At 35.0% G+C, this 26,052-nt stretch overlaps 1 protein-coding gene across 5 annotated transcripts in view; it reads right to left on the bottom strand.

Annotated features, from left to right (window-relative positions):
* The window catches only part of TAF4B (TATA-box binding protein associated factor 4b), a 108,745-nt gene that overhangs the window by 4,151 nt on the left and 78,542 nt on the right, over positions 1–26,052 (bottom strand). For 4 of the 5 annotated variants that reach the window (XM_033135580.1, XM_033135579.1, XM_033135581.1 and 1 more), the window contains one exon: positions 18,931–19,041. In XM_033135580.1, the coding sequence (XP_032991471.1) occupies positions 18,931–19,041 (111 nt within the window). Of the gene's footprint in view, positions 1–18,930; positions 19,042–26,052 lie in introns of those variants that run through there. The other variant, XR_004425712.1, reaches the window with a different exon arrangement.

Here is a 26,052-nt window from a genome sequence, read left to right as displayed (position 1 = left end):
ATTTGTGTACTTTTCTGCATCAACGTTATACTTCAATTAAAAAAAAAATAAAGTACTACCAAAAAATCTTGGCTAAGTAGGAAATAATAAGGGGATTAAAGAAGAAAAAAACAGGAAAGAAAACAAGGCAAAACTGTTAAACACAAAAAATTTAAAGAGACCCATCTAATGATCTGAGTAAGGAACGAAGGGGTCACAGTTCATGTTTGTCATATGACAAGCCTAAAGGATCCAGGGGACAGAGCCATATTACAGCTGCCAGCATGGGTTAAAAAGGTCATTCCAACAGGATGCAGCAGAAGGCCTGAGGCACTGTTATAAATGAAACCAACCCCAAGGGACATTCAGTAACCCAACAGAAATGTCTTTCATAATTCACTTTACGAAGGTGATAGCAGTCTCTTCGCCCAAATAGTAAGTGACTTAGAAAGCCAATCTTTCTTGAACCTGTATATAAATACATAGCATTTTTATTCATGTGCTTATGATTTGGGGAAGTCCACCACCTGACTTGTCAGTTTCACAGTGACTTGGCAGAATAATCAGCTACTTCTCAATTGACCATGGTAAAGAGGGTGGAATGTGCACAGTTAACTTAAAGCCATAAAAACTCAAACCTGTCTTTTCACCATCAGCATTAATTTTCTTCTACCTCACCAAGTCCTTTCCCCCAAGCTACTCAGGAATGATTTCTGGTCGGTCACACTGCACTGTCAATGCCAAAGTACACTAACGTAGTTAAGAAACCAGAATTTGTTAAGAAGGAAAAAAAAACACTTGTGTGACAATGTACTATTTGTTTCTGAAATAGAGGGGTTTTCCAATTGATTTTCTACATGAGGATATTCTTTAATTTGGATTCTTCACCTGGATGAAAAGAGGGTAAAATGGAACACGAAGTTCAATGAAGATGAAAGAAATAATTCACTTATCTAGTGCACAACAGATGTTCTTCGAAGTGTAATCCAACCTAAATGTTAATATACTCTAACACTGCCAGGTCAATTAAGTTAGTCTTGATTAGTTTGTTCAATTATATCACTAAATAAAGTTTCTTATTTTTGTGACAAAACTTTTCTGCCCCAACAAGAAAAAACTGAACATCATCACTTATCATTTTCAAAAAAATAACACCATTTTAAGAATGACACCAAGTAATTAAAAATCACCAGGTACCCAAATTTTTATTCCCTCAACAGAGTGGGTGCTGTGAAGTAAAGCCTTTCGAAGCTTCTCTACTTCTTTTTTCCACATTTCCTTAAATTATGTTACTGCTACACTAAGTGAGAAGCAGAAATAAGGTCTTTATGAGCCCAGGGGTTTCATGAATCCTGAAGTTCTCAGTAACTTCATATGGGCCTGTTTCCAAGAACCGGAATCCAAGGCAATTTAGCTTCATGCTAGTCCCTGTGTTGATTCAATTCAAAAGTTAGCTGGGTCACTGGGCTCCTACTATGGACAAGGAACTGCTCTAGGCAGCATAAGATACACAGAAGGACTGAACAGTGGTAAACACCAGTTGTCTCCTCCATAAGCAACCTCTAACAAATCACTTAACTTCTCTGTGCTTCAGTTTCCTAATCTGCAAAATACGGATAGTAATAGTGATTATGTCACAGGGTTGGCTTGAAAATTAAATGAGTACAATGTCTGGCATACAATCTATACTCTATAAATGTTGGCACTTACCATAATAAATTAATTCATTAGTCAACTGGGAGACATTGAAGGTTTATAAACAGGAAAGAGTGTAATCTTAGTTCCAGGCCTTTTCTTCCATCCCCTAGTTAAAACTAACTAAACTTTCCCGCCCATGTTCTATTCTCTTAAGTCCTAGCTAACTTAAAGAAATTGTTTATCCTGCCACACTTACCTTGTCCCTCCCAGTGAGAATTTTGAATTTAGTGGAGTTTTGAATGCCTAAGCTAAAAAATACACTAACAGGCATTTCAGACATGTGGCAGGCAAATGAAGAGTGTTTCTTGGGACAGGAAGTTTTCCATAGGCTCCTCCAATCAAACAGTGGAAGAGCTTGCTGCTTTGCAGAATCAAGCAAACTTATCAATACTGTCTCTACAAGTTAATGTCAACTTCCATTCTATTCCCTGAATTATAAGACTTTAAGAAAACACAAATGTGTCCTTGAATCTTAATAATAAGCTAGGAAAAAAAACATTTTTAATAGAGAGAAGCAAAGATTCATTCATTACATTTCTCAGACTCTCTACCTGGTTTTACCCAAACCCCATGTTACCATGGCAGCTCTTAAAGAACGACTCAAGTCCTATGGAGGAAACAAGAACTAGACATGGGGATAGAGGGTGAAATGAAGATTTCACCCTCTTCAGAACAAAAAATCAACCATCTTCTAAGTCTTGGAAGCAAGGATAAATAAAAGTGCCCTGGATGCCTGGCCTTTTGTAACAAGAACACTGAAAATCTATATTCAAAAGATCTGAGCTTCTAGGCCTTAAGGACAGCAGAGAAGAAAATACTGAGCTGCGAAACTGACTGCCCTCTGCTGGTCAACAAGCAGAACTTCTGAAGCCACAGATCTCCCCTTTATCACCTTCGTGTTATTCCTTTTGAGTTGTTTCAGAATATTGACAACCCTGAATGTTAATGCCTGCCATAGAATTTTGTCACTTCTAAGTCTATGTTTCCACAGTCTTTTACAGAATTAACATGTCAAAACAGACGGATGTGACGTGTAATCACGGGCTTTGAGTTCTAACTAGTTGTGTTATTATGAGAGCAATAAAGGTAATACTGGTTTGTCCTATGCTAATGATCACCCCCCCATCCCGTCTTTATCTACAAAGGATGCTCTCTTAAATTGAAGACCTCACTGTTCAATTTCCTAATGAAGTCTCCAATTGAATGTATCCTAAATTCAACATGTTTCAAATCATATTTCTTATTTAAAGGAGAGGTAATACCACTCAACCTCCAATGCCCAAGTCAGAAAAGTGGGTGTCGTCCATAACCCTTTCTTTCTCTGCATTTTGTCACTTATGAATTCTACCTCCTTAACGATTTCCAAATCATCTACTTCTTTCTACATTTTCACTTCCATTATTTTCTGCTTAGATTACTCCAACAACATTCTAAGAAAACTCCGTATTACCAGTATTAATATTGCTTACACTGCAGTGAGAATGATCTTTCTAAAATAATAAATACTCTGATAATACTGTTTTCCTGCTTAAAATAATCTGGTGGCTAAAAATCTCCCACAGGACCAAGTCCAAGTACCCAAGCATGACATATCCTCTCATCTATGAGCCTGCCAAAGCCTCTCCCCACGGTCTCATCTCATTTCTTTCTTCCTGTCTCAAACTATTGATCATGCCATGGAACACGTTTCCTCTTTGCGCCAGACAGTAATTCTCTCTTCCTGGAACTCCTCTAATCTCTCTGTCCTATCCTTGTATCATATCAACTAAGTTCTTTAAGACTCAACTCAGGTAGCAAGTTTCCCCAATGCTACAAACACAAACACAGCCTAAGTCTAGACGAGGTACAACTCCCGTGTACTTTAGTAGTACTCTGTATGTCACTGTACCATAACATGTATTCTGTACAATGCAACTACCTCTTTCTCGTTCCCTAGGAGGGAAGGATTTTGTACCTCTGAATATTTTATATAGTGTCTGGAACTTAGTTGGTATCCAACGAATGTCTGTACTACGATCATGTGTCTAGTGCCACCCAATAATGTCACTTATATAAATGAACAGTGAAAATAAGCCAAAGTATGGGCTTTGGGATTTTAATATCAACATCTTGCTGTCATTCTTAGCTTTACGCCAAATAAATCTGGAAGAAAAATATAAACTCCTTTGATGGCTTGTTCCCAAGCATTACACAGCCCTCTAACAACTTATCTCACCTACTCATCCCCATGAAGCTGCCACCACACATTATATTGGAAGCTAGAACATGTCTAGTAAGAGAGATGGAAAAAATTGTAGTTCACCAATGAAATGTGTAGAACATTAATGACACGGTAAGATATATTATATTATTAAGTAAAAAAGTAGGTTAACAAAAAATATTACTATACTATGAATTTTGTAAAAACATAATAGGATGTAGAGAACTTTAATTTCTTTCTCTAAGTTTTCTACAATAAACATTTTGATGAAAATAAAAATTTTAAATATAAAAATTCATATTACAGAGACAGGGGAGGAATGCTTAAAGAAATCATTAGTCTGAGGAACCTAAAGGTTTAAGTGACAGGGAAAGGAAAAGGGAAATGGGAAGAATTGACAATGATGGACCCAATGGAAATAAAACAGAGGAGAAGTAGACAGAATAGACTCCAGACACTACATGAAAAAAGAAAGGGGTAAGCTTTGGAACTCCTGATTAGGGCAATAGAGTAATGTTTGTGGAAAGGGGGACAGTCCCCATTTCAGATCAAATGTGGTACAGTAGTACCTCGGTTTTCGAATGTCTCCGTTGACAAACATTTTGGTTTATGAATTCCGTAAATTTTATGGATCTATGGTATCATTAGATAGTAAAATCAATGCTAAATTTGCAGTTTTAGGGGTTGATTTTAAAGGTCTGGAATGGATTAATCCATTTTGCATTACTTTCTATGGGAAAACTATGCCTCGGTTTTCGAACGTTTCAGAACTCGAATGGTTTTCCGGAATGGATTATGTTCGAAAACCGAGGTACCACTGCATATGTTGCTTTCAAAATCTAAAGGTGCCCCTTTCTTTGTGATGGGAGAAGACAGATACAGCAAGTTGCCTTTTACCTTGGAAAGGTTATCTCAACATGCACCAAACCAATGGACACCCAGCAAGTTCACAGGCTAAAATTACAGGCTCCTGAATTTTTGTGGGATATATCCTCATCCTCTGGCATGCATGCATCTTACCAAAATGTCTATAGGAGTTGTTACTTCTAGCTCACCAGCTCCAAAAAGCACGGTATCAATATTTGGATTAGCATAATGACCTGTGGAAGGGAGAGGCTATCCAGGTCTTTGCAGCCTATCTTATAACATAAGGCTTGCTTTAGCCCAGAGACAGGTTAGTCAAGGTGCACGGCTGAGCCTGCCAACTGAAAGCAAACTAATTCTGATGGCTTTACTAATAAGCATAGAGGAAAAAAAGCATGTGCCAGATCAATATCTGCATACCAAATGCCACAGGTTGCACTGATCTGCTCCAGCAACAAAACCACATCTGGAATAATAACTTCCACTAAGGTGAACACCTGATTAACACCATCATTCTCGTCTGTCTTCTTCAATGCCAAATAGGTGAATTGAATGGTGATATGGTAGGAATCACCAAGTCTGCATCTTTCAAATCTTTAATGGTGGCTCTACATAATCTCTCAAGGTAACAGTTTCCAATTTTGGTAGGTAGATGACATTCTAGTGGTTTCCATTTGGCTTTCTCTCACTTCCATAGGTCAGTAAACCAATATGAGACCTCTGTTAGTTGTTAAATATGTCTATTCCAATTATGCATTCCAAAAATATGGAAATAACCACATTGGGCCCACTGTGAGATGAACCTAAGCCAAAACTCCACTGACTGATTAAAAACAGTGGTGTTTTGAGTCTCCTAGAATTCACTAGGTTCAGAGTCAATGTTCAGCAATCCCTAAAACGTCTAGTAATCCTCTTCCCAATGCCCAGTCACTCTAGTAAATGGCTACAAGTCTTTTGGGGATAGGCCAGAAGGAGATTCACAGCATAAATTTTTGGCTCTACATCAGGGTCTTTTCTCAAGAGGACGTGGCTTTCCTTTCATTCAAAGGTCTCTGGGTCTGTGAACTGGTTTAAGTCTGGAGACTGGTTGAGGGGCTTTAACTCTTCACTGAGGTCATCCAAGTCACACTTCTGTCCCCCAGGTCTAAAGCTCTTCTGTTTGTACAAATCAATGAAGACTTACCAGGATGCTCACCTATTCAATTCTAGGGATACTATGATCAACTAGCCAATGCCAAAGATCCATGCAATTCAGACTATTCTGATTACTGCTTTGGCTTTGCTGACCTTTATACTAACCACATTCATTTTACCTTTAGCAATGAAATGCCACCTGCCTCAGCCGCCTGAGATAACATCATTCCCACTGAATTTAGGATCCTAGTTTGATGGCAACAATTCCCCTGTCACTACTGGCTTAAAGAAGATGGCCAACAGAGCTCTTCAAGGATGCCGAGAGGCTCCCCTCATGAATGTATATCTCAGAACTTTTGAGAAAAGAAGTGTCCTCTAGACCCAAGGGGACATGTTTGATGAAGCCCCCTTTTTAATGAAAAATTCACTCCAGCATTCTAATGTCCCTAAGCCTTTGGATAACCTCCCCTACAGAACACAAATAAAGTTCTAACATCAATCCAACTTAACTTAGGCCACCTTTTAATGTAGTTTTCAGTCAACCAACCAAGCGAACTGTTAGAGCTACTTCTAGCTCTCTGACCTAATACCTTCAATCTGGAATCTCTGTTTAGTGAGTCCACATCAAAATTCAGCCTGATCCAACTTTACATTCCTTCTACTCTGATCCCACACCCTCAGGATCCATTCCCAGAGCATTCTCCAGGTAACTGCAGGCAAAATCATGCAATTCTTTTACTGTGTATCATACCTCCTCATGGGTAGTATTAATACCACTTAGCATCTCACCCTCTGGGGGCTGCTGGAACTTGAGTCTGGTTATAGGTATAGAAGCAATGGGAGGCAGTGAGGACAGGTCCTGAGGAAGAAGACCAGTAGCCTCTTGCAAGGCAACTACTTAAGGGACGTCATTATTGACTCCTCAGGAGACTAAGCTCCCTCAGACGGGCAGATGGACTGACAAAGGTGGCTAGACAGAACAGAGGAGTTCAAGGTATCTCTTTTCATTGGAATCTGACCATATTCCCACCTCGATTTTCAGTTTTCCACTCTTTCCCAATGTCAGTAAGTTTAACACAAGAGACTCTACAAGGCTAGAAATTCAATTTGCATTATAATTCAGCCACCTGTAGGACAACACTTTTTGTTTGATTTTCAGAAATCCCTGTCTTTGGCTACAGGAAATAAGGGTTTCTTTTAGGGCAATTGCAGATGCTTTCACTCCCTTATGTGGATTCTGAGTTCAGAATCTAAAGCTTTTTCCTTCCCTAAGTTTCCCAGTGTACACTGAAGGGATCAACCTATCCCATTATTTTCATTTTCACTAAAAGGTTCTGTGAGAGTAAATAGTCTCCCAAAGCCTTGCCTTCTATGGGAACTTGATTATTACTGGCTATCCGTGATAAAGTAATTGTTTTGCCACTGTATGCCATGGATTACCCGTGTTCCTTTTGCTACTAGAAACAAGGTCAGTAACAACTTTAAACCTAATTAGATCAGAGAACCAATTGTGGAAAACCCAGAACTGATTCAGGAACCCATCATCAAGGTGTTGTTTCTTTGCAGCTACTATGGTACAATCTTTTGTATAAGTCAGCATTTGATCAGAGAACACTAGGGATGACAGAACATAGCATTATTACAGAGATTTGGCCTTACGTAAATGTGAGCCTCGTCAAACAATTTATGTTCAGTTGCTGACTCTGGTGTCGGGCCTGGACCAGGTTTAGGAGACGCCAAAAGAGAGGGTCTGGGGGGAGCTGAGGAGCCCCACTGCTCCCATGCCAACGTGTGTGTGCTGCAATAGCTCCCAGTATCCCCACACTGACCTCCTAAGAAGAGGAATATGGGTGCAGTTTCACTTCTGCCTTTCAAAATCAAAATGCCGCATGGCCCACACTAATCAGGAACTATGCAAGAAAAAGAATTCTGGGAAACAAAAAGAGCTCTGGGAAACTATTGTGTTAGTTAATCTGACACAATACAAATCCACCATACCACCTTTCTTTGTTTGTTTTTAAAAAACTCTCTTGGATCTATCTTGAGTTTTAACTTCTAATCCATATATCATTGCTTATTTCTGCTATCATACGTTCAATTTCTAAGTGGTCATTCATTTTTTTTCTAGTAATTTTTAAAATAGCTTTTTATTCTTGTTTCATGGTTGCAATATATTCTTCATCGCTCTACATTCCCTACCTCCCCCAGTTTCCTTCTGCTTCTTCATGCTTTTTCTTCCATCTTTTCCTTTTTATCTTTCATGTAAGAGGCTTTCCTCAAATATCTGGTTATCCCTGCCAATGTGTTCATATTTAAAAGGCACTTAACTAGTAATATTTGAGGCCTCCTCTCTTGGCTAGTTTGTTTTTGTTTTGTTTGTATTTTCCCCAGAAAGAATGCTTCTAGTCTCTAATCTCAGTCAATTTCAACTCAAATACTAATGAATACTCTCAGTGCTGTTCTCTCCTCTCTTCTTTATTCTTGTATATTTATATTGTTTTCACTCCTTTACTAACATTTAAGGGAATCTGGGAAGGAGGAAAGATAAACCCATAATGTGCAGTTCAACATATTTCCAGGAAGTCCCTGAAGATAGGTGACAGAGTCAACTTTTAAATCTCTGGAAAATTTAAAAGATCCAACTAACATTTAGATTTATGTTTAAGTCATTAATGAAAAAGGCAGATTTATTTAGGGAAGTGTGAACAAAATAAAATGTAAAAAAATATATCTTGGTTTCTTTAAAGTAATAATAGCATGCTCTAAAACCTAATGAATCTACATGATATTTACTGAAAGTGTAAGATGATAATAAATCTGTTTAAATCTGTAGTAAGTCAGCTGTAATAGATAACAATGCACACTTCAGAAATTATGGTTCCCCTGTAGCCTGGCAAAAGAGAACCGAGAGGTAAAGAATGGCACTGCCTGTGCCCTCAAGGACATGAAGATTAAAGCTGTGCCCTTTCATGTCAATAGCCTTTTAGTTAAATTACTATGCACTTGCGGGAATGAACAATCACCCATAGTAGCAACCAGAAAGAGACAAACATCTTTGAGAAATTCTGTTTGTCCCCTAACAGAGTTTAAGCCATTGAATTTCCCCAAATCATTTCAGGCTTAATATTTCGATTATAATCTACTCATATCCTCAAATGATGAAAACTACTAAATCTGGTAAACAGAATGACATTGATGTAAGGTCATTCAAATACCCATAAGAATTCAACTTGGTTCTCTATTTCTAAATACACACATATCTAAGTTATGAAAAAATTGTCCATCAATAATTTTAACACTTAAATAAAGTTTAAAAATTCAAGAATTTCCCTCGTAGGGTATTTTAGAGGTTGTTCAACACTTCTACATCACATTTCCAGATAGAAAATAGAACCTCAGTCTTTGACGAGGGCACATAGGCATGGTAGAGATACAATAAGTGAGAAGTTGTAGTAACTGGAACATTTAAAAATGTTTGATCAGTCTGTTGTTAACAAGGGAATGGAAAAATACACATTCACACAGTGGTGGAAACTGGCACAAACATTTTGGAAAGCATTGTGGAATTATCTATCAAAATTTAAGATGTGCATACCCTTTGACCCAGAAGTTCTCTACTTCTAGAAATCAATCTGCAAAATAAATGAGTACACGAAGATACAGGATGTTCACTATTTATAATAAACAAATGAAAATATTCTAAATACGTATTAGTGGATCAGTGAATTATAGCACAAAAGTATGTACCAGTATGGGAAAATGTCCAAGACACACTGCTCCATAATTTGTAGAAGAGTACTTTTAGGAGGATCCTATTACAGTGGTTAACATCAAATTCTCTTGATACGTATCTGGGCTCCTTTACCTACTAATTGTGGAACTCTGGAAAAGTAATCCTCTTTGTATCTTAATTTTTTCATTTCGGGAAAACAATAGTATGATCTTAGAGAAGAGTTATGAGGACTAAAGATAATACATTCTAAGTGCTTGATAAAGGTAAACTATTATATATGCATTATACACACACACAGCTGCATTAGGTTGAACTATATGTACTTGTCAATACTCAATAGGTTTTCACCTATAAAAATGGTAAATTTATATGATTTAAACTAATACAAACATGGAAATTTTTCAGAAAGGATACCCAAGAAACAGGAGCTGTTTTTAATATTCTTCTACACCATTTAGACAGTTTCAACATGACCAGAGTTAAACACTCCTCTCTCCCAAATAAAAACCTCTCTCTTTGCTTTAAGTAGTAATATATTAAAAGCATGGCAGACATGGGAGACCTCCTTCTTCCCTCTGCAAATCATTTGTTGAATGAGCAATCTACCTTCTGATAGTGCTCTTCTAGGGGGAATCCTTTCCATTTCAGATAAATTTAAAGACTTAAGAATGCTGGAAAGGATCTTATAATCTTAGAGATGATATACCTAGGTAAATTCATGCCAGCTTAAACACTGTCAGAAAAGTTATCCCTGAAATCTAATCTAAATACTATATTCCAAAAAGCTCTGGTTTTAATAATTCTATATAACTATCCTTAGGTAAAGGTGGGTGGGAATAGTGAAGAACAGTCAAGAAATAAAAACGAAATATTTTCTGACAGGTACAAAGAAATGTGTCGTGCACTCTGAGAAGGCCACCGCAGGCCTACTACTCTGGAAGCCCTATCCTGCTCCATGCTGAAATAATTCTTGGAAAGGTAATAATGGGGAAAATAATTAAGTCCAGAAATTCCTAATACCATTCTCTCTGAAGAAGACAAAGCAATGGATTCCATCTCACTCTGTCTCCTGACTTTTCCTCTTACCTGATACAGACACACACAATAACTATCAGAGTGTCATCCGTTCTTGGACAGAACTATCACTGTCTTTGCAAGATATCCCATCTTCCCCCAGACTTCATTTTTGGCTGTGAGCAGGAAGCTGCTGCTGAGTGCTTTCTGTTCTTGTTTTAAAACATTGATGCACCTCAACTTTTTCTGTCTGACTTATTTCGCTTAGCATAATAATCTCAAGATCCATCCATGGTGTCACAAATGGCACTATTTCATCTTTTCTTATGGCAGAACAGTATTCCATTGTGTATACATACCACATCTTATTTCTCCAATCATCTATCGAAGGACACTTTGGTTGTTTCTGAATTGTACACCTAAACCTATGTAACTTTACTAACAATTATCACCCCAATAAACTTTAATTAAAAAAAAATAGATGCATCATTACCTAGCACTTAATTAGCTGACTTTCACTTCCCAGAAGGAACACACCATCAAAGCACAGAAATCATGGGAGGGACAGAGAGAATACTGTTGGTGGGGAAGAATGGCTACCTACTACACAGATTTCTTCAAAAACTCAAGAGGTAGTTCAGGGACTCCATTAAGTAATTCTAATGAGTAGCTATGACATCCTAAGGCACTGACGGTATAATATTAAATCATAAGGAACAGGGAGAGGATGTTTATGCTACTAACTATGCATGATTATTTTTTTCTCAGATATACTCAAATTAGTTGCATGGTCAGGTGATTTCTGTCTGTCTATTAAAGTAACTATATATTTATTTTTTCATAAGAATGTAAGGAAATTTTTCAAATAATAGGCACTCAATATAAACTTGCCAAATTAATACAAATTATTCCTTATCTGTCTCAAACCCTCTCATACACTTGTTATGTAACAAAGCTCAAGAAAAATTTTTTCAAAACTCTATGCATTTTTGTATTATTTTTACACTGCCTTAGCACTGATTCATAGATAACTTCTGATTTTTCTTCAAGTATCTCCAGTTTATTTCCTAAAAAGAGCTGTATTTTCTACATAATTTTTAAAGTTGTATATCTGGTACCAAAAATACTGATAAGGTGAGTTTTTGAATCCTGAGATATCTTTACCTAAAATAGACTAAGCCCTAATGATAAGCTTTGTTTTTCAGAGGACCAGGTGCCTAGCAGAGCAAAACCACCTTTTTTTTTTTTTAACGCACTCAGATATGCCAAATAACAACAAAGAAAACAGAGGGGAAAAATTGTTAAAACTCTTCTGTTTCCTTAATAGCGTTATCATTTATTTCTTTATCCTGATTTTTAATTGTTGGTTGCCCCTAATTTTCTGAAAACTGCTTTCCCTCTACCCACCTCATCCTCTTCCCCCCACAAATTAAACTACTCTAATACTTTAAACATCAAATCAGAGCTAAAGGGAAAGGTAAATTTACACAAAAGGTAGCTGCTGAATAGATACTAACAAGACCTTAAGGTTTATACAAAAAGTTCTAACAATACCTACAACAAACTACTGTGGGACACTATTTATGGTACAGGATTGTTCAAAAGTTCATCTCTTTCCCAACAAGCACTCTTCTGTAAGCCACAGCATGAAATATACCTGACAGTAGAACTTAATATGTTATTCTAAGATGCTCCTTTTCATCTTTTCCCCCTATATTCATTAAGTCTGCTCATAAAATACTGCAATATGATGATTTCTATTATTAATCTTATAGTGAGACCATCAAATATAAATGGTTAGGAATATAGATTTAGGGTTTTGCGCTAGAATTTTTAATAGATTCTATCCAAATATTTGCCTGGTTAATAATATTTAAAGGATGCTTGGTTTAAAAATAAATATTTACAAGAATGCCCAAAATAAAATGTCTTATTTTCAATGCACACAAATAAAAACGTGTAATACAGAAGAAACACACTTTAGGAATGGACCCTTAACTGTGGGGAGAGAGAGCAAAACTGTTATCAATATCTGACATTCATCTCTGAATTAAAATTCTAATTTCTCTGAAATTAGAATTGATTTTCAATCAAATTTTCTAATGTATTGCTAAACAAAGTTTCATAAAAGCCTTTTCTCCTCTTATCCCCAAGAGTTAGAATTATACAGGGTAGCATTCTAACCTGCTTCTAGATAGAAAAAGCATATACTTACCCACATGATAATTTCTTTGTTTTGGTTAGTAAATTAACACTATTTTAAACACTACATACTAGACACATGAATATTATAAGCACAGCTGATTTGGTACTGTAACCACTCAATTTTTAAAGAAATATAAGCATTTTCAAACCAATTGAATAATTTAATGATCTCAGGAGGCCTCACTTGTTTGTAAAAAGCACTAAAAATAAAACTGCATGCTGACATTCCAAAATTTGCACTTTTATAGCTCCAAAAATCATTTTTATGTCTAATGATATTATTTTTTAGATATGTTGCATGGTTAAAATAAAATCTATCTTTATAGTCAACAAAAATAATTGTTATGAATGTTGGATCATTAATAAGTTATATGAACTATTTGAATGTATTGCTAATAGGAAAGAAAAAAGATGCTTTCTAATCCAAGGATCTAAAATTAGCGCTGGAAGTAAAGTTATTAATGTGTTAACATTCCAGAGTACCCCAAACACATCACCTAAGCAATATATATACACACAATACATACATGTAAATATTCTAAATCTCATTAAAGTATCTGCATAGCTTACATTAATTTAAAAACTAACTTCATATACATATCTATATGTATATATTCTTATATGTAAATTCAAATCACAGCAGTAAATTAAGGACAAATTCAAGTACTCCAAGTGATAAATTTTAACTATTTCCCTCCCTTAAAACCAACAGGCTTATGGTATAAATATTTGGTTCAAAATGATAGCTGGCACTTGTTGCTTTGTGCCATGATAATGAAGAGACAGTAGCTGATGTATTTCAACTCTACCAAGACTTCTGAGGATACTGAATTTAAATCTGTAAGAGGTCAGTTTAATATATAAATTGTACAAACAGATCTTTTTAAGGATATGAGGCAGTTTTGCTTTATTTTACATAACAAAGCACTGAAGGATGAAGGTCTATAACTAATTTCTCCAAAGTTATTATTATTTTTGATTTATTACATACAAAAATGGTAATCTATAAATGGTAACGGTACTAAGCTTAATCTGAATTTTACCATTTTTTAAACCTCCATCATTCTACTCAGCCTTCTAAACTGAAAGCTCTCCCCTTCAGTAGAAAAAAACCTACATTTGAACTAAGGAGTTACTCTTCAAAGAACTAGACTGTACCTCTCTCCCCTTTGGGATTACATGCTTATTCTAACAAATTTAAATTAAAAATTCAAGATTTTAGGTTCCCATCTATAAAGAAAGGAACAAACAAAAACTGAAGCTTCAGTTTCCAAAGTAGAGAATATTAAAAATATAAATGGTTTCACACAACATCGTCTTTGTGTTGTGAGGGAATAAAACAAGTGAATAAAGGGCTTTTAACAATCTTGACTAATACAATTTAAGTTACTAGAGGGGCAAATATTGCAGGTTTTGCAGTTATTTTTAACGTTTTAAACTGCAATTACTTTTGCACCAACCTAATAAGTCAGAAGCAGTATTCTTAAACACTGAAAGTGTTCTCTATAAGTTTCCTATTTTTAAAAATTGCCTTTAAAGTTAAAACACCTATGTAAATATCAACAAAAAAGATAGTAGTCATCCGCTAATTTCAAAATAAGGATTGTATTAAAATGTTACCAGCTCGTTAAAGAAATGGATGTTTTCAATTCAGGTCATCACTACTTAAAGTATTGGCTGTTGAATAATTCAGCAAAAGCCTGACAACTATATAAGCTTAAAGTTCAGAAAACACAGGAAAACACACATGGCTAAATTCTCAAAACTGAAGAAGCACCAAGCAGACAAATATATTTACATTCTCAAGTTAGAACACATCTGGTTTGAACTTAAAAATAATTTTGCGTTTTGATGCTGACAATCATATAAACAGATTTTTATCGCTGTTTTGAACAATAACAATACATTTCTCTTCCCCACCCTATGGAGTTTCTTAGATTCAAGTATGTAATCAATGAAAACACTTAAAACTCTTTGCTTATAAACCAGAAAATGTGTAATGTTTCTAAAATTTGTGACAAATTCAAATGAGACAGAGAAGCAATGCTCTAGAGAGATTAACCAGTAACATTTCAAATTCACTATGGATCATTAATGTTAGTTATAAAATACTATTAAAAGCTAAAATAATGATACTGTTATGTACTATAACGACAACTATGACAATTTATTAAGCCTATGCTTTAGACCAGGAACTAATTAAGCACTTTACATAATCCAACCCTTAGAATGTTATAAGGCAGGCATTATACCATTATACCCTTTTTCCAGACAGGGATAATTGAGGTATGAGGTTTAAAGAACTTGTCAATGGTTATAAAACTTAAGCGAGAAGAACCAAACCCAGATTTGTCTGAGCCCAAAGCACATGTACTTATCCCACGTGCTACTATGCTTCCCCACAAACCAAACATTTAACAGAACTGGTTGTATAATGCTACCATATAGAAAAGTAGGACGGGAACTTAGCCATCCCTGAGCTTTTTCTCAAAGGTGTTATAATATTAGAAATAATATGAACTACGTGAATGAAAAAAAATACAAATAACTATTCTTGCCCCAAAGAAAAAAATATGCTAACTAGGTCTATTTATAGGAATAGGCTTAATGATGAAATAGCATGCCCCAGTCTTAATAAAATACTTACATATTTCTACACAGATAGACCAAAAATAAAGGGCAGTGGGTCATCCTGTGCCAGAGAAGTAGAAACATAAAAAATTCTACTGGACTAATTTTACCATATTTTTAAATATACAGTATTAAATTAAAATTTGGAATCTTCAGGACATTATGCTACGTGAAATAAACCAATCAGAAAAAGACAAATGATTCCACTTACATGAAGCATCTAAGTAGTCAAATTCGTAGAATCAAAGGGGCATGAATGGTAGTTACCAGAGGCTGAAGAAGGGGAAAATGGGGAGTTGTGCTGCCAGATGAAAATGTTCTGGAGATCTGTTGCACAACAATATAAATATGCTTAACACTACTGAATGTACACTTAAAAATGGTTAAGATGGTTAAAAAAAAAAGATTTGGTACTAATATATAGCCACAAATAGATACACATAAATGGGTTAGTCCTGCTGCACTAATATAATAACTCCTAGCTGCATGTGACTATTAAAATTTACATTAATTTATAAAAATTAAAACTTTATTACACAGCGACAGCCATATGTGGCTATTCAGAACACCAGACACAGAACATTTTCATCACAGAAAGTTCTATTAGATAACACTGGCTCAGAGTATATAGAAACAAACTCAATACATATGGGAACTTGTATTCAATACAAAACTGTGTGTGATAAAGGTGGCATTTCAAATCAGTGGGGAAAGAATTCCTGAGTAAACAGTGTTGGGATAATTTGCTAGTCTGCAGGAGAATGAAGATGAACTGAAGTAATAGAGATAAATCCGTATCTCAACTCTCATTCAAAAGAAATTCTGAATGAATCAATGATTTATACTTCAAAAATAAAATGATAAAAGTACTAATGTAATTCTAATTAAGAAAGGTACAAACTTCCAGTTATAAAATAAATAAGTCCTAGAGATATAAAGTACAGCATGGTACCTATAGTTAACAATACTGTCTCATATATTTGTAAGTTGCTAGGAGAGTAAATCTTAAAATTTCTCATCCTAAGAAAAAAAATTGTACTGTGTGATGATGAATGTTAACTAGACTTATTGTGGCGATCATTTTGCAATACATAAATAGTATATGAAATCATATTGTACATATGAAACTAATATAACGTTATATGTGAGTTACATCTCAATTAAAAAAAAGAAAGCCTTTCTAAATACACTAAAAGCACAGAAAACAAAAACAAGACTCATTTTTAAAGGAGGAAAAAAAAAGACTTTTAGATGAATAATGCCCAAATTGAAAGAAAAATGGGGGTGGGTATGGAGTATTCCATTTTCTTAATCAATTAAAAAATATAACTCAGTAGGAAAAAAGTGAATTGAAAGTGTCACTATACATAGGGAAAAAAAGCTTGATTTTACTCATAATTTAAACACTATTAAAAATTGCATTTTCAAGCACAGATGACAAAGATAATCCCCTGTATTAATGAAAGAGTGGCAAAATAGGCATGGATGGGTGTAAAAACAGATAGAACTTAGAGGGCACTTTAAAACTATTTATCAAAAATCAAAAGCAACAAATAATACTTATGAACAAAATCATATTGAGTCTAGGACTGACTTTAAAATAACCCAAGGAGCACAAACCTTACCTGAGGAAGTTGGTGTGGATATCAATGAAACAAGATTAGGCATACATTGATAGTAGTTGTAGCAGGGTGGTGGGTATACAGGGATTCATTATACTACGCTATTTTTGTAAATGTTTTTTCTATTATGCAAACCCCTTAATTCAGGAATTTCATTTCTAGGAATTTGGCCTAGACTTACTTGGACAAGCATACAATAATGTAAGTACAAGGATGTTCAATGAGGCAATAAAAAACATGGAAACAACCAAATGCCCATCTGAGAGCTGGTCAGATAAATTATGTTTATCTAAACACAGTACGGTCATCCCTCGGCATCCATGGGGGATTGGTTCCAGGACCCCCACAGATAGATGCTCAAGTCTTTTATACAAAATGGCATAGTATTTGCATATAACCTATACACATCCTCCCATATACTTTAATAATCTCTAGATTGCTTACAATACCTAAATGTAAATGCTATGTAAATTATTGTTATCCTGTGTTGTTTAGGGAATAATGACAAGAAAATGGTCTGCACACTTTCAGTACAGATGCAACCATCGTAGGCCTAACTATACAATACACATCAACAATAACATTAACATTTTTTTTAGAATATTTTCAATCTATGGTTTGTTGAATCCAAGGACATGGACTCGGCAAACACAGCGGGCTGACTGTAAATCATACTTTTAAAAGTATGGAGGTAAATTACATGAGAGAGATTATAGAAAGGTGGGAAAATCTTAAAGGCAGAACAACAGGTATAGATTTAAGTAAAAACAAAAATGTGCATTTGTGAACCCATATGAGATACAAGCCCACATTCATAACCAAATTTCTATAAGGCTATGTGAAAATCTTAACGGTGGTTACAATTGACTGAGCAGGGGATGGGGTACTGGAAATCTGTAAGGAGTAAACATTTATTTTTTTTAAACATTTTTATAACTGTGAAACCTTTTTTTTTTTTTTTGCTTATGAACACATTGCATTAATTAAATTTATAATGAAGAACAAACTGGATTTTTAAAATCCGTCCTCTACTGAGATGACTGTCATTCATTTAGGAACTGTCCATATTAAGGGTCAATGCTAGGGGGGAGCTTGTCTCAAAGCACACTTAAATTTTATAGAGCAGAACAGATGAACTGTGGATCTTACTGCTGACCCTATCTCTGGACTCTTATGGTACCTCTATCTCAGCCCTGATGATCAACTGAAAATCTAACATGATATCAAATAATTGCTCTAAAGACGTCAATAAGAACCTTCATGGGTGTTAATCAAATAATTAACGATATTTATTGAGTATATATGTGCCCAGGTGTGTGGGAAATAAAAAAAATGGGATTACAGTCTTGCTCAAGAAGTTTAAAATCTCACAGAAGAAAAAATATGCATACAAGGAATGGAGAATAATTAATGCCATGCAAACATTTTATGTGCTCAGAAAAGCAGAAGTCAGTAGGGGAAAGAATAGTCAAAGTTCATGGAAAAAAAATAAGAGGGTAGATTCAATCTTAACAGACAAGCTGGATTTAGATACACAGAGGGGAGAAGATTACATAAAACGGCTAGAAAGAATGCACAGAAATAAAAATCTGAGATAGTAAACTCACTATGACTAGAGATGGGGGGACAGAAAGAAGTATAAAATAACTAATAAATAGGAGTAAAGTTCAAGGCAACACACTTCTTTAAAATGAGATAAAAATTAAGATTTTATAAAACAGGCACAGGTGAGTTTTCATAAGCATTTGGCAGCAATAGCATGCAAGGGAGGGTAAACTCTTTGCATGTCATTGCTTCCTTTTGGCTTGCTTTCTTGACATGAAAAATAAAATAAATAATTATTTCTATACCTCATTTCCAGGCCCAGATTCTAGTGGTCTCTTCTTCCTTGGTCCAATAGCTGCAAGAGCTGTGATGTTAGCATCTCTGTGTTGTATCTGTGCGAGCTCCAACTGTTGTAACTAGAATATAGAATGAAAAAAAAAAAAAGCAATATTTACACACATTCTCAGAGGGGGGAAGAAACTGATCACTAAGCCTATGTCTGTGTTCTTTACCACATAAGTTACAGTGTAAAATAAATACTCAATTCCCCTAAGAGGTAAAGGCACATCATTTCCTGATTCATTTACTCCAACAAACTTTTTAGTCCTGAATCTCTAAATTGAAGAGGCAGAATTTAGGTAAGGAAGCAACAAAGAAGAGAAAAAGAAGAAAAGAAAGGCACTTAGAGCTTAATCTCTTTGTTTAAGCACAGGTAAGAAATGACTGAAGAATTGAACAGTAAATTGCAGAGAAAATGGCCAAACTATTGTCAACCTTTTCAGATTAAAAGAAAATTACTTAAAAAATAAAGTTTTTATATTTTACAGTAAACAGTTCTATGATGTATGATTTACAAAGCACTTCCCTAAAAATTAACTCATTTAACTCACAACCACAATGAAAAGTACGTATTGTTATAATAACATGAAAATTATAAATATACTTTTTTTTTTTTTTTAACTAGGAGACAGTGAGGCTCCTAAGAGGTTAGAAAAACTTCGTAAAGGTCACACAAATAGAAAGTGGGAGAAACAGAACTCAGAGTCAAATGGTCTCATTACAACCCTTTTCAATATAGCACATTTTCTCATGGATTTACTCTATTATCTTCAATGCCAAAAATCGAACGTTGAGTTAGTACTGTTTTGTTGTATACTTTCATCATATTTAAACCAGAATGACCAAATCTGCAAGGTATAAGTTTTTAGCGTGTAAGTACTAAATTTTCCAGGGGTACTTATGAAAGATACCCTCTAAAAGTCAGATAAGTAAGACATTAAAACTGAAAAATAAAAGCATGAAATATAGCATCATTTAACAATGGCAGATAAGTGTCAAATGGTATTTAAAAAGAAAAACAAGGTGAGGAAGTCAAAATAAAATATCACTACACAGGTCCACAAACTTTTCCAGAAGAGAAAGAATGCTCAATTCCTATTAAAATCTTATTACTATGGAGGGTAAGGAAGAAAGAACCTGGCTCTGGTTGCTAGACAAATATTCAAAAAAGATCAGACTCCAAGATTGTCAACTGGAAGTAACCTGCTGGGGAACCTTACATGTATACTGAGAATATTCTTTTTAAAAGAGCACCAATCAAATTTTTAACATATTAAAAAAAAAAAGCAGGATGAAAACAGAAAATAGTGTGATGATATAGGCAGCTCTAGGAGATACAAAGTAAAGATCATTTCAGATTATTTTAGACAATGACAAAGAATAAGCCATAGGTAACTGAATCTTTAATAAAACAGAAAACACTTAACTAAAGAAAATAAATTAAGAACCATTTTCCCATTTCCCACTGTGTAATGCCCACAATTACAATTACAGGGCAGTTACCATCTTTGAAATTGCATGTTTCCTTATATATAAATTGCTAGAATAGAAAACTGTTTCTAGAGTTGTAAACCATCTTTTATTGATGCTGGCATTTTTAATAAAATATATAATTTTACAGTCTGATGCTGTCACATTCTGAAATTCAAGGTGACAAAATATGATTTTAGTTAATCTACCCTGCAGCACAAATCAATCAACAAGCTATATTTCAAAGTCATTCCCTGTAGACAAATGGTATTTGCAAGATAGTCACACCAAATAAAAAGTTTTTAAATTGACCTCTATCTTCAAATCCTCTTCCTATGTAGTAAAACATTTTCTCCCACTCTGCAAATTATACTTTAGTTTTCTGAAATCTCACATACAATGTTGTAGAAAATTCTGTAAAACCCTAACAGAAATGAAATTGACTATAGTTTTGGTTGGCCCTATATCTACAACACTTTCTCAGAGAAAAGAATGTATCTTGGCCAGCACAATACAGAAAAACAAGCATTTTTAACTGGAACAGGAGGAATTTCTGAGCATTAATGCATATTTCGCATATACCAGTGGGCCAAGATGACAAGTTCAGTTCAGTAAAAACAGCCAGCAATTGAGTTAGAGGCTTGGAAACAGGATTGCAAATGACATGATCATCTACTCAGAAAACCTCTAGTTGGCTACAAAAAAACCTAAAAACCAAAATCCTCCTAGGTCAAATTAATTAGTTTAGCAAGGTTTCAAAACACAAGTCAACATATACACAATAATATTTCTAAATACCATTAAGGTACAACTGGAAACATAAATTTTTTAAAATGCCACTTATATAATAGCTCCCCTCAAAATTAAATACGTATAAATCTACCATGTACAGGTATTTGTATGCTATAAATCATAAAATGCAGATGCAAATAAAAAAAAAACACAAATAAGTGGAGACATACTGTGTTCATGGATTGCAAGACTCAACATAGCAAAGATTTCAATTCTCTCCAAATTGATCTACAGATTTAACATCATTCCAATAGTTTTTTATAGTTATGAATAAGTTGATTCTAAAATTTATATGGGAAGGCAAAGGAACTAGAAAAGCTAAGTCTGTTTTGAAAAAAAAAGGGAAAATAATTGCAAGAATTACACCACTCAATTTAAAGAATTACTGTAAGGTTACAGTAATCAAAATAATGTGGTATTAACAAAGAATAGACACATAAATTAATAGGACAGAACAAAGAATTAGGAAATAGATCCACATAAATATGGTTAATTGATTTTTGACTAGGGTGGAAAACAATTCATTTGTTGAAAGTATTTTCAACAAATGTTGGAGCAACTGGACATCCACATGCAAAAAATATCTATCTTGACCTCACACCTCATACAAAAATTAACTCCAAATGTAAACTATAAATTATACTCCTACCAAAAGGCAGAAGAGAAAATCTTCATAACTTGGGGCCCAGCAAAGAGTTCTCAGACATGACACTCAAAATGGGTCTAAAAAAAAAATTATTTTTTATTTAGTTATTTTTTAACAAACTGGGCTTCATCATAATTTAAAACTTTTGTTTTAAAAAAAGAAACAGTTATGAGAATGAAAGGACAATTTTACTTCTCCTCTCCAATATATATGCCTTCTGTTTCTTTTTTCTTGCCTATTGTACTGGCCAGGATTTACAATATAATGTTGAATTAACAGTGATAAAAGCAGACATCCTTGCCTTTTTATTAATCTTTGGAAGAAAGGAGTCAGACTTTTCACCATTAAGAATGATACTAGTGGTAATATTTTAATACTTGTACTTGGTTTGATATATTACATATACATACATTGAAATTTCCTGACAATATTATTTTGCTTTCAATTAAACATATTTACAAAACTCAAAAACAGAAGAATAGTCTATAAAATCATTTCTGTTACTTTCTTCCTGATACTGAAAGTTTTCCTTTGGTATTATTTCACTTTATTTTGAAGAACTTTCTTAAGGAATTCTTTTAGAGCAGGTCTGCTGGTAACAGATACTACTCATCTTCCTCATCTGAGAATGTCTTTATTTCACCTTCATTTCTGCAGGATATTTTTACTGGATATAAAATTCTAGGTTGGTTGACAATTCTTTTCTCCCAGCACTTTAAAAATATTTTACGAGGGAGGTGGTAGATGAGGGTAAAGGGATCAATTATATGGTGATGGAAGAACTGACTCTGGGTGGTGAACACATAACATGATATATAGATGACATATTCCAGAACTGTACACTTGAAACCTATGTAACTTTACTAACAATTGTCACCCCAGTAAACTTTAATTTAAAAAAAAATTTTTACTACTTCCTTTTGGTCTCCATGGTTTCTGAAATCTACAGTCATTTGAATTATTGTTCCCCTATTAGAAAAGGATCCTTTCCTAAGGCTAGTCTCAAGATTTTTCCTGTCTTTAGTTTTCTGAGATTGATTATGATGTGACTTAGCCAGAGTTTCCTTGTGATTATCCTGTTTGGAGGTTAACCAAGCTTCTGGAATCTTTAGGGTTATGGCTTTCTCTAAATTTGGGGGTAGGGAGGGTTTATGTTTTATTTTTTCAAAAAAATTTTTAGGAACTGCCTCTTTCTCTTCTGAGACTTCAACGACACAAGTGTCAATCCTTTGATCACTGTCCTGCAGGTCTCTGAGGTTCAGGGTTTTTGTTTTTTAATTTATTTATGTATTTACTTGTTTATGTTACAGATGACATTCAATATTACTTTATATTAGTTTCAGGTGTACAGCATAGTGGTTAGGCAGTTATATAATTTATGCACTGATCCACCTGATTAGTCCAGTACAGACCTGGCATTATAAATAGTTGTTGTATCATTGACTATATTCTCTACGATGTACTTTACATCCCCATGACTATTTTGTAACTACCAATTTGTATTTCCTAATCCCTTCACCTTTTTCACCCAGCTCCTCAACCTTCCTCTCCTCTGGAAACCAACAGTTTGTTTTTTGTTTCTGAGTCTGTTTCTTTTCTGTTCATTTATTTTGTTCTTTAGATTCCACATATAAGTGAGATCATATGGTATTTGTCTTTTTGAATCTGACTTATTTCACTTAGTATAATACTCTCTAGGTCCATCGATGTTGTTGCAAATGGTAAGATTTTATTTTTTATTATGGCTAAATAATATTCCACTGTATATATATGTACCATATATTCTTTACCAGTCAATTTAATGATGGGCATTTCTGTTGCTTCCATACCTTGGCTATTGTAAATAATGCTGCAGTGAACATAGGGATGCATATATCTTTTTGAATTCGTGTTCTGGGTTTCTTCAGATTGAAAATACCCAGAAGTGGAATTGCTGGGTCATAAGGTAGTTCTAGTTTGAATTTTGAGAAACCGCAAAATGGTTTTTCATAGTGGTGGCACTAATTTGCAATCCCACCCACAGTGCACAAGAGATCCCTTTCTCATATCCTCAAAAACACTTGTTGTTTGTTGATTTATTGGTGATAGCCAGCCAGACAGGTGATATCTCATTGTAGTTTTCATTTGCATTTCTCTGATGATTAGTGACGTGCTGCATCTTTTCATATGTCCATTAGCCATCTGTATGTACTCTTTGGAGAAATTTCTATTCAGGTCCCCTGCCCATTTGTTCACTGAATTACTTTTTGGTGTTGAGTTGTATGAGTATTTTACAAATTTTGGATATTAACCCCTTATCAGATATATCATTGGTGAATATCTTTTCCCATTCAGTAGGATGTCTTTTTTTTTTTTGTGGTTTCCTTTGCTATGCAAAAACATTTTATTTTAATGTAGTCCTATTTGTTTGTTTTTATTGTTTCCCTTGCCTGAGGAGATAGATCAGAAAAAATATCAATAAGAGCAATGTCAAAGAGTTTACTGCTTATGTTTCCTTCTAGGAGTTTTGTGGTTTCAGGTTTTACATTTAACTCTTTAAACCATTTTAAGTTTATTTTTTAATATGGTGTAAGAAGGTGGTCCAGTTTCATTTTCTGCATGTGTGAGTAAAGTTTTCCCAACACCATTTATTGAATAGACTGTCTGTCTCTATCTCACTGTATGAGGTCTGACAATTAAGTTTGTGAACTGGCCACCATATGCTTACACTGGCAGCACTGTACAAACAGCTCGGGGAGGTTTCATAACCTTGGTATATCAGTGTCTCACAACTGGGTTCATGTCAACATGTGGCGGTGTCTTGCTCAGTGGTGTTCATTATTGTTTTTGCGTGCCATTGTGAGAATGTCTGAGCTTGAATTAGAGCAATGAACAAACATTAAATTTCTTGTTAAACTTAGCAAGAGTGGAAGTGAAATCAGGGACATGTTAGTCCAAGTTTATGGGGATAATGCCATGAAGAAAACAGCAGTGTATAAATGGATTAAACGTTTTGGTTATTTTAGACTATTCAGGGTCCCATGTAGTCACCAGGGTGGAGTGAGTGGAATTCACTAGGCAGTGAAGACTCAGATTTGGCCATGTGGGAAAGGGCCAACACAGGATGATGGCGCCTGCCTGCCCACTGCACGGGAGCAGGATTCCACACAGGGAAAATGGTGACTGTTCCTCCAGTCCTCGCCCTGAGGTCACGCAACTCAGTCTCTCCCTGTATGTCACTGATGCCTTCTGAATCATCATCCCTCCATCAGAGCCCAGGGTGAGGGCCTGTGAGCAAGTCTGTGTACGGACACTTGAAGAGGATGTCTGGATTTCCTGTAGACTTCTGTCCCAGTCAGATGTTGTAGGGGTTCTTCTTCCCGGCAGTGGTACTCCAGGCTGGGGAGGCCAGTGTGAGGTTAGGGTCCCCCGCTGCTCTGGAGGGGACCTCTGTGGTGAAGATATCCTTCCCTATTCTCAGCTGCCACATGCAGGTATGGGGCCAGCCTGTTCCATGTCATTGCCCATCCTATAAGTCTCAATGTGGCTTCTTTATATTCTTAGTTATAAAACTTACGATCAGCCAGACTTCAGATGGTTCTGCAAGTTGACTGTTTTGTAATTTAGTTGTTAATTTTAATGTGGTCATGGCAGGAGGCAAGCACAGCACTGATCCACTCTGCCATTTTGGATCGCTATGTTTTCCTTTTGTTGAATCTATTGTCCTCTCTGTTTTTCAGATTAGGTAAGTTCTATTTATCCATCTTCAAGTTCCCTCACTCTTTCCTCTGTGATCTCTTTCCTGATATCCAGCCCATCCAGTGAGTGTTTTATTTCTGTTGTCATTTTCAGTCACAAAATTTCCACTTTAGAACTTTATTCTTTATATCATCTACTATTTTGCTGGAACTTTCCATTTTTACAATCATTTCAAGAGTGTTTGCACTTGCTTCTTGAAGCATTTTTACAGTAGCTACTTTAAAGTGTTTGTCAGATAACTCTAACACCTGTACCATCCTGGGGTTAGCATCTGTCGATTGTTTCTTTCCATTAGAGTTGAGATGTTCCTGGTTTTTCATGCCAAGTAATTTCAGATCATATCCTGAATATTTTGAATATTATGTTGCAAGACTCTGGGTCTTCTTTAAATCCCTTGCAGAATGTTCATATTTTTGTTTTAGCATACAAAACAGTCAATTAG

This window comes from Rhinolophus ferrumequinum, chromosome 19 (assembly GCF_004115265.2).
Source record: "Rhinolophus ferrumequinum isolate MPI-CBG mRhiFer1 chromosome 19, mRhiFer1_v1.p, whole genome shotgun sequence".
NCBI lineage: Eukaryota > Metazoa > Chordata > Mammalia > Chiroptera > Rhinolophidae > Rhinolophus > Rhinolophus ferrumequinum.
Note: the sequence above shows the minus strand (reverse complement) of the source record. Positions and strands in the feature narration are given on the sequence as shown.